This window comes from Bos indicus x Bos taurus, chromosome 15 (assembly GCF_003369695.1).
Source record: "Bos indicus x Bos taurus breed Angus x Brahman F1 hybrid chromosome 15, Bos_hybrid_MaternalHap_v2.0, whole genome shotgun sequence".
Classification (NCBI taxonomy): domain Eukaryota; kingdom Metazoa; phylum Chordata; class Mammalia; order Artiodactyla; family Bovidae; genus Bos; species Bos indicus x Bos taurus.
In genome coordinates, this window is record NC_040090.1 from 66,576,952 (window position 1) to 66,589,757 (window position 12,806).

The window sequence follows — 12,806 nt, forward strand, 5'->3', positions numbered from 1 at the left end:
GGAGACAAGTAAGCATTCCTAAGTGAACAATGCAAAGAAATAGAGGGAAACAATAGAATGGGAAAGACCAGAGATCTCATCAAGAAAATTAGAGACACCAAGAAAAATTTTATGCAAAGATGGGCACATAGAAGATAGAAATGGTATATAGACCTAACAGAAGGAGAAGATAATAAAAAAAAAAAAGGTGGCAATAATACACAGAAGAACTATACAAGAAAGATCTTAATGACCCAGATAACCACAATTGTATGATCACTCACCAAGAGCTAGTCAAGCTAGAGTGCAAAGTCAAGTGGGCCTTAGGAAGCATCACTACGAACAAAGCTAGTGGAAGTCATGGAATTCCACCTGAGCTATTTCAAGTCCTAAAAGATGATGCTGTTAAAGTGCTGCACTCAATGTGCCAGTAAATTTGGAAAACTCAGCAGTGGCAACAGGACTGGAAAGTCACTTTTCATTCCAGTCCCAAAGAAGGGGAATGCCAAAGAATGTTAAAACTACAGCACAATTGCACTCATCTCACATGATAGCAAAGTCATGCTCAAAATTATCCAAGATAGACTTCAACAGTACATGATCCAAAAAATGCCAGATGTTCAAGCTGGATTTAGAAAAGGCAGAAGAACCAGAGATCAAATTGCCAACATCCACTGAATCACAGAAAAAGCAAGGGAGTTCCAGAAACACAACTACATCTCCTTTATTGACGAGGTTAAAGCCTTTGACTTTGTGGATCACATCAAATTGTGGAAAATTCTTCAAGAGATGGGAATACCAGACCACCTTACTTGCCTCCTGAGAAATCTGTATGCAGGTCAAGAAGCAAAAATTAGAACTTGACATGGAACAATGGACTGGTTCCAAATTGGGAAAGGTTTATGTCAAGGTTGTATATTGTCACCCTGTTTTTTTAATGTATATGCAGAGTCCATTGTGTGAAATGCCGAGCTGGATGAAGCACAAGCTGGAATGAAGGTTTCCAGGAGAAATATCAATAACCTCAGATATGCAAATGAGAACACTGTAATGGCAGAAAGCAAAGAAGAACTAAAGAGCCTCTTGATGAAAGTGAAAGAGAAGAGTGAAAAAGTTGGCTTAAAACTCAACATTCAAAAAACTAAGATCATGGCATCTGTCCCATCACTTCATGGCAAATAGATGGGGAAACAATGGAAACAGTGACAGACTTTATTTTCTTGAGCTGCAAAATCACTGCAGATGGTGACTGCAGCCATGAAATTAATTAAAGACACATGCTCCTTGGAAGAAAAGCTATGACCAACCTAGCCAGCATATTAAAAAGCAGAGACATTACTTTGCCAACAAAGGTCCATATAGTCAAAGCTATGGTTTTTCCAGTAGTCATGTATGGATGTGAGAGTTAGACCATAAAGAAAGCTGAGCGCCAAAGAACTGATGCTTTTGAATTGCAGTATTTGAAAAGACTTTTGAGAGTCCCTTGAACTGCAAGGAGATCAATCCTGTCAATCCTAAAGGAATTCAGTCCTGAACACTCACTGGAAGGACTGATGCTGAAACTGAAGCTCCAATACTCTGGACACCTAATGTGAAGAACTGACTCATTGGAAAAGACCCTGATTCCAGGAAAGACTGAAGGCAGGAGGAGAAGGGGACAGCAGAGGATGAGATGGTTGGATGGCATCACGGACTCGATGGACATGAGTTTGAGCAGGCTCTGGGAGTTGGTGATGGACAGGGAAGCCTGGCGTACGCAGTCCATGGGGTTGCAAAGAGTCAGACAGGACTGAACTGAACAGGATCATGTGCTGTGTGTGCTTAGTTGCTCAGTCACATCTGACACTCTGTGACCCTATGGGCTGCAGCCCGCCAGGCTCCTCTGTCCATGGGGATTCTCCAGGCAAAAATACTGGAGTGCGTTGCCATGCCCTCTTCCAGGCAATTTTCCCTACCCATGGATCGAATCCAGGTCTTCCATATTGCAGGCAGATTCTTTACTTACTGAGCCACCTGCGAAGTCCTATGTATGTAGGATCATACACATCAATAATTATCTTAAGTGTAAATGGATTAAATGCACCAACCAAAAGACATAGACTGGCTGGGTGGATAAAAAAAAATAAAACCCATATCTATGCTGTCTACAAGAGACCCACCTCAAACATATGGACACTTTCAGACTGAAAGTAAGGGGATGGGAGAAGGTATTTCATGCAAATGGAAATCATAAGAAAGCTAGAGCAGCAATATTCATATCCGACAAAACAGACTTTCAAACAAAGACTGTTATAAGAGACAAAGAAGGACAGTACATAATGATTAAGGGTTCAATCTAAGAATAAGATATAACAATTATAAATATATAGGCACCTCAATATGTAAGGCAAATACAAACAAACATAAAGGCACAAATTGACAGTAACATGATAATGGGGTGGACTTTAATACCCCAATTTCATCAATGGACAGATGATCCAGACAGAAAATCAATAAGGAAATTCAGGCCTTAATTGACACTTTAGATGAATCAGACTTAATTGATATTTATAGAGCATTCCATGCAAAAGCAGCAGACTACTCATTCTTCTCAAGTGCACCAGGAACATTCTCAAGGATTGACCACATGCTGGGCCACAAGGCAAGCCTTAGTAAATTTAAGAAAACTGAAATCATATCAAGCATCCTTTCTGATCACAACACTATGAGATTAAAAATAAACAAGGAAAAAAACTCGAAGAAACACAAACACTTGGCAGCTAAACAGTGTGCTACCAAACAACCACTGGATCACTGAGGAAATCAAAGAAGAAGAAAAACAAAAAGACCTAGAGACAAATGAAAATGAAAGCACAATGGTCCAAAACTTATGGGATACAGCTAAAGCAGTTCTAAGAGGGAAGTTTAGAGCAATAAAATCTTACCCCAAGAAACAAGATAAATTTCAACTAAACAATCTAACCTTATATTTAAAACAGCTAGAGAAAGAACAACAAACATAAAGTTAGTAGAAAGAAAGAAATCATAAAGATCAGAGCAGAATTAAATGAAATAGAGACAAAGAAAACAATCTCAGAGATCAATAAAACTAAAAGCTGGTTCTTGGAAAGGTAAAGAAAATTTATAAACCATTAGCCAGACTCATCAAAAAAAAAAAAAAAAAGGGAGAGAACTCAAATCAGAGTAATTAAAAATGAAAATGAAGCTACAGCTGACTCCACAGAAATACTAAGGGTCATAAGAGACCACTATAAATACGGTATGCCAATAAAACAGACACTTGGAAGAAAGGGACACATTCTTAGAAAGGTACAGTCTCCCTCAGATGAACCAGGAAGAAACAGAAAATATAAACAGGCCAATCAGAAGCACTAAAATTGAAACGATGATTAAAAACCTCCCAACAAACGAAAGTTCAGGACCCTACAGCTTCACAGTTGAATTTTTATCAAATATTTAGAGAAGAGTTAACACCTACCCTTCTGAAAGTGTTCCAAAAAGTTGCAGAGGAAGGAAAACTTCCAAGCTCATTTTATGAGGTCACCATCACCCCAAAACCAAAACCAGACAAAGATACCACAAAAAAGAAATTTACAGGACAGGATCACTGATGAACATAGATTCCAAAATCCTCAACAAAATACTAACAATTCATATCCAAAAATACATTAAAAAGATCATACACTGCGATCAGAGATCATGATCTGTGGTATCCATCCGAGAGATGTAAGGATTTTTCAACATCCCCAAATCAATAAATGTGATACACCACATCAACAAATTGAAGAATGAAAACCATATGATCATTCAGTAGATGCAGAAAAAGTTTTTGATTTCATCACCCATTTATGATAAAAACTCTCCAGAAAGTGGACATAGAGGCTATATACCTCAACAGGCCAGATATGACAAATCTACAGCTAGCATCAAACTCAGTGGTGAAAAGCTAAACACATTCCCTCTAAGACCAAGAACAAGACAAACATGAAAAGGACTGCCGGGAGCCGGCATATTGCATATTGAGTGCATATTGCATATTGAGTGCAGCACTTTCCACAGCATCATCTTTCAGGATCTGGAATAGCTCAACTGGAATTCTATCACTGCCGGTAGCCAGCGTGAGGAACTCCGCCCATGACAAAGGTCATGAGGAAGGAGGCTCGGCACACGCAAAGGCGGGATCGAGCCTCAGGAGTCCCCCTGGAAATTCTCGAGCATTTACACCCAAAACCAGAGTCTGCCTACTTTCTGCTTTGTGCTTTCACCTACACCTCTGACTCCCACTACCTCTCTGAAAAAAGAGTTAGCTTACAGCTCCAGTTAATAATTCCTGGGTGTGACAGTGTTTAACCTACAAACTCCTTTGGAAATCCTCTAGCCTGCCTGAATAGGTTTTTCCGGCCACATGTGATTGTTCAGAGCCTCCCAACTGTGAGAGGCAGGAGATCTTCTAAACTGTCTAAACACAGATTCTTTTGAGTAGTTAAAAGATTGATTAGAAATTGTATTGGTGAAGGGATTTTCACTTGTTGGGCCAATGTTTGCTGCTAAGTTTCCATATCCCTTACCTGCTGTGTCCCTGGCAGTGTATTGATTAATATAATTGGTGTAAATAGTAGCTTTAATGTTTGTAACCTGGGACCCTTGAGTTAATTCTTTTTCTTGTTATAGCCCACCACACCTTTGCTCTGTAGGAATGCAACTTTATCTAATGCTTTTGGAGGGTGGCTCCTGACCAATCACCTTTAGAGAAAAATAAGTTTTCTGAAGAGAAGGTCTTAAAATGTTAACAGGCCTCCGGGCCAGAAGATGATGCAAATCACCTAAGCTTTTGCATATGATAAGTTTGCAGGAAGAAAGCCTGGCTTGCTGCCTGACTCTACCCCTTCCCCCATTATCCTCTATGCATAACTTAAGGTATAAAAACTACTTTGGAAAATAAAGTGCGGGCCTTGTTCACCGAAACTTGGTCTCACCATGTCGTTCTTTCTCTTACCTTCTGGCTGAATTACTCAGCCTCTTTTCTCCACTGAATTTCTTCACTGAGCTATCCTCATTCTATTAGTCTTTATATCCTTAATTAACATTTAATTAAGCAATTGTTTCCTGATCTTCGCCTACGCCGTCTCTCCTTCGAATACCCTGGATCAGCCGGTGCTGGTCCCCGGCAAAGGACCACTTTTATTCAACATAATTTTGGACATCCTAGCTAAAGCAATCAGAGAAGAAAAACAGGTAAAGGGAATCCAAACTGGAAAAGAAGTTAACCTGTCACTGCTCACAGATGACAGAATACTATACATAGAAGATCCTAAAGATGCCATCAGAAAACTACTAGAACTCATCAATGAATTTGGTAATTGCAGGTTACAAAATTAATACACAGAAAACTGTTGCATCTCTATACACTAATAACAAAAGATCAGAAAGAGAAACTCAAGAAGCAATTCCATTTACCATTGCATCAAAAAGAATAAAATACCTAGGAATAAAGCTACTTAAGGAGACAAAAGACCTGTACTCTGAAAACTATATGATGCTGATGAAAGAAATTAAAGAAGATATACACAGATGGAAATATATACCCTTGTAGTGGGTTGGAAAAATCAATACTGTCAAAATGACTAATGCCCAAGGCAATCTACAGATTCAATGAAATCCCTAACAAATTACCAATGACATTTTTCACAGAACTAGAAAAAAAAATCTCAAAATTTGTATGGAGACATAAAGACTCCAAATAGTCAAAGCAATGTTGAAAAAGAAAAAGGGAGCTGGAGGACTCAGACTCCTAACTTCAGACTATACTACAAAGCTACAGTCATCAAAACAGTATGGCACTGGCATAAAATAGAAATATAGATCAATGGAACAGGATAGAAAACCCAGAAATAAGCCCATGGTCAATTTATCTATGACAAAGATGATTCTACACAACGTTGGAAAGAATCTCTTCAACAAAGGGTGCTGGGAAAACTGGACAGTCACATATAAAAAAATGAAATTAGATCATTCCTTAACTTCATACACAAAAATAAGCTCAAAATGGATTAAAGACCTAAATGTGAGACTGGACACTATAAAACCCCTAGAGGAAAACATAAGCAGAACACTGTCTGACATAACTCACAGCAACATCTTTTTTGATCCATCTCCCATAATAATGGGGGAAAAAAGCAAAAATAAACAAATAGGACCTACTTAAACTCAAGAGCTTTTGCACAGCAAAGGAAACAATAAACAAAATGAAAATACAACCCACAGACTGGGCGAAAACATGTGCAAGTGATGTGACCTTTAAGGGATTAGTCTCCAAAATTTACAAACAGCCTAGGATGCTTAAAAATAGCATCAAAAAAACAACCCACTCAAAAAATGGGAGACAACCTGAATAAACATTTCTCCAAAGAGGACAAAAAGATGGCCAATAGGCACATGAAAAGATGTTTAATGTTGCTAGTTATTAGCGAAATGCAAACCAATACTACAGTGAGATATCACTTCACACCAGTCAAAACGGCTATCGTCAAAAAATCCACAAACAACAAATGTTGGAAAGGTATGGAGAGAAGGCACCCCTCCTTCCACTGTTGGTGGGAATGTAAATTGGTACAGCCACTATGGAGAACAGTATGGAGGTTCCTTAAACAACTAAAGATAGAACTACCATATGCCCCTCCAATTCCACTGCTGGAATTAATGATCCAAAAGGATACACATATCCCAGTGTTCACTGAAGCACTGTTTACAATAGCCAAGACATGGAAGAAACCTAAATGTCTGTCAACAAAGGAATGGATAAAGAAGACGTGGATACGATAAAATGATAAAATGGATAAAGATATACAATGGAATATTACTCAGCCATTAAAAAGAATGAAATAATGCCATTTGCAGCAACATGGACAGACCTAAAACTCAGTCAGACAGAGGAGGAGAAATATCATATGGCATCCCTTATACATGGAATCTAAAAATAAACTATACAAATGAAGTTACTTACAAAACAGAAAGACTCAGAGACTTAGAAAATGAATTTTTAGTTGCGGGGGGTGGGCGGGAGAAGATAGGGACTTTGGGAAGGTCATGTACATACTGCTATATTTAAAATGGATAACCGACAAAGACCTATTGTGTAGTACATGGAACTCTGCTCAATGTAATGTGCCAGCTTGGATGAAGTGGGCTTTGGGGGAGAATGGATACACCTATATGCAATGCTGAGTTCCTTCGCTCTTCACCTGAAACTACCACAACATTGTTAACTGGCTATACCTCAATACAAAATAAAAAGCTCAAAGTTAAAAAAAAAAAAAAGAAAGAAAATGAACTTGGTTCAAAACAGCAAGACAGGAGTTTAAAGGAGGGAATAATCAACAATGTCAAGAATACTGGAGTGGGTTGCCATTTCCTTCTCCAGGGGATCTTCCTGACCCAGGGATTGAACACCATGTCTCCTGCACTACAGGCAGATTCTTTACGGACTGAACTACCAGAGAATCCCACAGAGTTACCAGGGAGGCCCCATCAACACTGTCAAATACAGTGTAAATAAAGGTCAAGAAGAAGAAACACAGGAAATGAAAAGCACTGGTATTCTTCAGTTGAGTAGCATAGAAATCAAACTGCAGAGGTTTAAAGGGAAATGGATGTAAAGAAGGGTGACAAGGAGGACTACTCTTTTGACCATAAGAAAAAAGCAATTCCAGTTGGAAAGCAAAAAGCTCTGTTTAAGTCCATAAAAGTTTGTTGCCGATTAAGGGAGACCTGTGTGTTTTCGAAGGCAAACGAGAAAAAGCCAGTTAATAGGTTAGAGATTACGTTTCATTCCACAAAATGGCACGGAATACTGAAAACCCTGTTAAAACAAACTGTATCTCCATGCCTCAGTAAATGACCACTTAATTTAAGTAACAAATGAACACCACAAATCACACACTATATAATCTTCATTTTTCTCATCAGCAACATTTGTGTTTGATTTTGAGCTGTTAATTAAACTAAATTAAGAAGGTTCTGCATTTCGTTTATGTTTTGTTTTTTACTAACTTACGTACCTAGTTTTCACCTAATTCACCTAGTAAACTCTAGTTTGAAACTCAGGATGTGCTGACTTCTATTATCTCAGTCACCCAGGATTAATTTTAGACTTTTCCTTCTCCGTTGGTTCTCCATTCTCACTCTGCATTTGACAAGTTCTACATTTATTCTTTCACAATCTCTTGTGATTTTCCCTCTTGCGATTCCCACCCCCCTTCAAATCGTTCCACACCTCTAACTATGACAATAACAAAAATATAAACGGTCCTCACTGACTTAAGTCAAATTCAAACTCTTAACAATAGAACTAGATTTCAAACTTTACTGCTCCAACCAAACTAGAAAAGTCACGCCTCACAACCACACCCTGAAATTCTAGACCTACTTCTCGGCTTTTGCCAGACCCTAAACCTGTGGTGCAAGCTAGCTTGCTCTGATGGATGGAAAACTGTAGATTCTTCCAAGGCTGTCGCTCCTGTGTTTCTGTTCTGGCACAAGAAGCCAGAACAGAAACAAGGCTCTGGACGCCCTTGGTACGTAAGCGCTCAGTTCAGTTCAGTCGCTCAGTCGTGTCCGACTCTTTGCGACCCCATGAATCGCAGCACGCCATCAAGAAACCGAGGAGCCATTTATTTTCCCTAATAGGCCTGAAGTTGCTCCGAGTTGACACATCGATTTATTATCACTCTGTAAGCCCAAAATGATCACCTACGGCATGAAATTAAAACCTCTTGACAGTAACGTTCACAAATATGTTTCGAAAAAAAGCTGGGAAGCAGTTTTAGCGGACTTCGCTACCCGTCAGGCAAGGTCGAGACCAAGCCCCGGACTTTCTGCGCATCAAAACACCTGACCGCTAGAGACTAGAAAGCGATGTCTACACTACAGGGCCGCGGCGAATGGAAACGCTGCGTAGAAGCCTGCGCTTCTGGATGCGAGCGCAGGGTTCGGGGCGGGGGCGGGGGTCTTCCCGAGGCCCTCATTGAGGGCTCCTTCCGGCCTCACGCTCGCGGCCAAGGCCTCGCGAGGCGAGTCCCAGCCCCTCTCACCTGCACCCGCCTCTGAAGCAGGGGGCCGCGCCGCAGAAGGGCCGCTAACACAGGCATGATCTCCGACCTCTCTCTCCGAAATAGAAGTGCTGGCCGGCGCGGCGCGGCGCGACCCCGATTCAGCTCCTCCCGCTGCGCCGCCTCTTCCAATAGCAGCCTCGGACCGCGACGGTCGGCGGCCATTGGCCAGCAGCCAAGGAGGGGTCGGGCGGAGCCTGGCGCAGCGCCAGTGCAGAAGCCACTAGTTCTGAGGCCTTTGGTTTATGTGTAAACTGAGCCTGTTTTTCTCATTTACACACGCAAAGCACAAAGGAAATTTATGAAAATATTTTTAAGCAATCCAGTCTAGCTTTTCACTTATGATAATTTTTCAATTGCTTCTTAAGTAGGAGGACGAAGAGGAATAGAAAACATTAATGACTTTGAACAATTAACAAGATTATATTAACCTTCATCAAAATTCCATAAATTACATGTTATTATCTACTCTTTCGGAGAAGGCAATGGCACCCCACTCCAGTACTCTTGCCTGGAAAATTCCTTGGACGGAGGAGCCTGGTGGGCTGCAGTCCATTGGGTCTCTAAGAGTCGGACACGACTGAGCAAATTCACTTTCACTTTTCACTTTCATGCACTGGAGAAGGAAATGGCAACGCACTCGAGTGTTCCTGCTTGGAGAATCCCAGGGATGGGGGAGCCTGGTGGGCTGCCCTCTGTGGGGTCGCACAGAGTCGGACACGACTGAAGCGACTTAGCAGCAGCAGCATCTACTCTTTAATGAGATAGCTCAGGTACAAAGAAGTTAATTTTTTTTGTGCATGCGTGGAAAGTTGTAGAGGTGGGGTCTGGACTGGAATCATTACGTGGAATTGCTTTCTTACACATATTTCCAGAGAATGATAATACTGTTAACTAACATTTGGGGAACCCATTGCTTAATTTTGGATCTTCAGCTGGAGAAAGCAAAACTTTGTAACATTATTTTTCTTTATTTATTTTTTTATATTTCTTTTGTTGTCGTTGTTGTCTGGGGTTTTTTTCCGGGGGCGGGGGGGGGGGGGTTGGGGGCGTGGTCTGTGCCTCTTGTGGGATCTTTGTTCACCAACCAGGGATTGAAGCCAGACCTTTAGTAGGGAAAGTACAGAGTCCTAACCACGGGCGGACCAAGGAATTGTCTATATTTATTTTACACAGAAGATAAGGTTGTCACGAGGACTTCACTTACCCCAAGGCAAACCCACGTTTTTCCTAAAGTAAAATCCCCACCCTTAATTAGGTTTTGTAACAAGTGGGAGATTGTATTTTTCAAAGTTGACCACACTTAAAGTTAGGGTTGACCTGCACCCGGCAGGGCTGAAAGCCTTTTAATTGCTCATCCTCAAGATGGAAGGAACACAGAGTTAGCAAGAGAGACATCAATGGTTTATTGGATAGGGAATCTTACCAGAAGCAAGAGGGTTCTACAGAGACACACTCTTATGGGTGACAGATGGCAGGTTGGCCGTGGCAAGAGTCTTCCCTGTCAGAAGAGGGAATTGTTACAGAGAAAATTGGTATCAGGATGGCTCATTGGTTACCAGGAAAACCAGCAGAAGAGCACAATCCTCACTGCCCCTTTGATAAACCATCTTTGTGAAGTTGTTCTGATTTAAAGATTACAACAGTCAGTAGCTGGGGTGGGGGCAACTATGTAGGCATTTACTGATCAGGCTCTATGATTAAGAGGCAAGATAAGTCAGGTGAGTAGGATGTAGCTGAAGCAGGGTCTGATTATGAAGGGGATGTACAGCCAGCAAGAGAACAGCCATCTTGGGTGGCCTAATCATACAATTAGTTCACCCTACAAGTTCTTTCAATATGACTTATGCTCACTCCTCCAAGTAGAGGTGGGGGTCTGTGTTCTGTCCTCCCAGGCTAGGTCTAGACAGAAATATGGATAAAGAAGTTTGTCTAGTGATTCCAGTCCTCAGACTCCAACCTTCCCAGCTGAGACCCTAGACATCATGGAGCAGAGACCAGCCATCCCTCCCTTTGCCCTGTCTGAATTAATGATCCACAGAAACAAAGATAGAAAATAAATGGCTGTTGTTTTAACCCAGTACATTTTGGGATCATTTTTACATAGTAATAGATAAATACAGCACTCCTAACTTCCCTAGTCACCCAAGGTTGGTCCCTTAGAGTGAGGTGTGATGCCTCTGTATATCAATAGGCTATCAAATCCTGCTTCCTTCCTTTGAATGTCACACTCAAATCTCCTCTCTTGCTGACCCTACTCTAGGCCAGGCACAAACATTTTCATACCTACTGCTATAATAGCTGTGGAAAGGAAATCATTACAATGTGTACCAGTTCTTTAATTTTTGTGTTTGTGTGTTTGTGTGAAATGTACAAGATATATCCTATCTTTATCTGAAAAAGTTGAATTTTTAAAGAACTCAGAAAATTAAACAGCTAGTCTGGCCTAATAAACAAAGGCCAAGGCTGATAACTAGACATGGAAAAAGCAAAAGATGACTGGTTGTATTAATAGCTCCTTACATATTTCTAAGTATGGGGCATTTCTTTCACTAGTTAATTAACTTAATCCTCACAAAAATTCCATGAATTAGGGAGTTTTATTGCTCACATTTCTATAAAGAAACAGATAAGTTATATAAATTGTCCAAGGTCACAGAGCAAGTAATTAGTGATAGAGCTACAATCTGAACCCAGACTGTCTGGTTGCCAGGACTAGGGTCTTAATCTCTAAATTAGCTGTGCCTTAGGAGAATTCCCTTAGAAGCACAGGGGGTCAACTTTGACTTGGCAATTCTGTTATCAAAAGCACTATCAGGAAATATTGCCTCTATGTTGGACAGGATGACTTCTAGAGCAGTTCAAAGAGACTTAGGGGCAGTTGGGAGAGAAGGATAGCAAATATGCTCCTGAACTACAGCAGATAACTCCTTCAAACTTCAAAATATGAGCATATTCAACATAAATATGAGCAGAAGGCCAAAATGTAGTTAACAATTTCATTTAAGAGTCTAGAATTTTGAAAAGTCAAATTTTTTTTAAGAAAATAGGGAAAATCACTGCAACGCAAGTGTAAGCACTTGAGTGCTTTACACTTAGAACCTAAGTAAATAAAATCTAATTCTGATCTTTATTTACATTAATCAAAAAAAATTAACTGGGAACCAATTCAGGATTAAAGCATAAAATTGGGACTTAGGGAAGAAAGGTAATTACTGAAGGTATTAGGTAGATGAAATTATCCAAAGAGTCTACAGAGAAAAAACTTGGGGAACACCTACTTTTAGGTGGAGGAAAAGGACTTATCAGAGTAGATGGAGCAAGAATTATAAAAAGAAAGGTGTCAGAGAACCAGATTACTCTGTGAGCTAAGCCATGCTGCACTCTCCACCTCCACTTCTTTACACACCTGTGATAATTCCTCATTCACACCTTGGATGTGAAGCAATAACCGCCTTGAGGGGATACAGATCCAAAGAAAACAGACAACAGGACGCTAATTTTTCTTTTTTTTTTTTTATGGAACGCTTCACGAATTTGCGTGTCATTCTTGCGCAGGGACCATGCTAATCTTCTCTGTATCGTTCCAATTTTAGTATATGTGCTGCTGAAGCGAGCACAGGATACTAAATTTTTTATTCCAAAATTCTGAAGTCACAGTTCAGGTAGAAGACAAGAAATATTTGAAAATCCATTTTTCCTACCCCTACCCAATACTAG

At 40.4% G+C, this 12,806-nt stretch overlaps 1 protein-coding gene and 1 non-coding gene across 2 annotated transcripts in view; both read right to left on the minus strand.

Moving 5' to 3' along the window:
• Nucleotides 1–9,266, minus strand: part of ACAT1 (acetyl-CoA acetyltransferase 1) — a 29,186-nt gene extending 19,920 nt beyond the window's left edge. Inside the window, exon 1 of the mRNA XM_027563841.1 lies at nt 9,069–9,266. Coding sequence (XP_027419642.1) covers nt 9,069–9,251 — 183 coding nt within the window. The 5' untranslated portion in view covers nt 9,252–9,266. The remainder of the gene's footprint in view (nt 1–9,068) is intronic.
• Nucleotides 9,267–12,599: 3,333 nt separating this feature from the next.
• Nucleotides 12,600–12,706, minus strand: LOC113906092. The gene has a single exon (XR_003514782.1). It is a non-coding gene; the product is annotated as a U6 spliceosomal RNA (small nuclear RNA).
• Between the last annotated feature and the right edge of the window lie 100 nt (nt 12,707–12,806).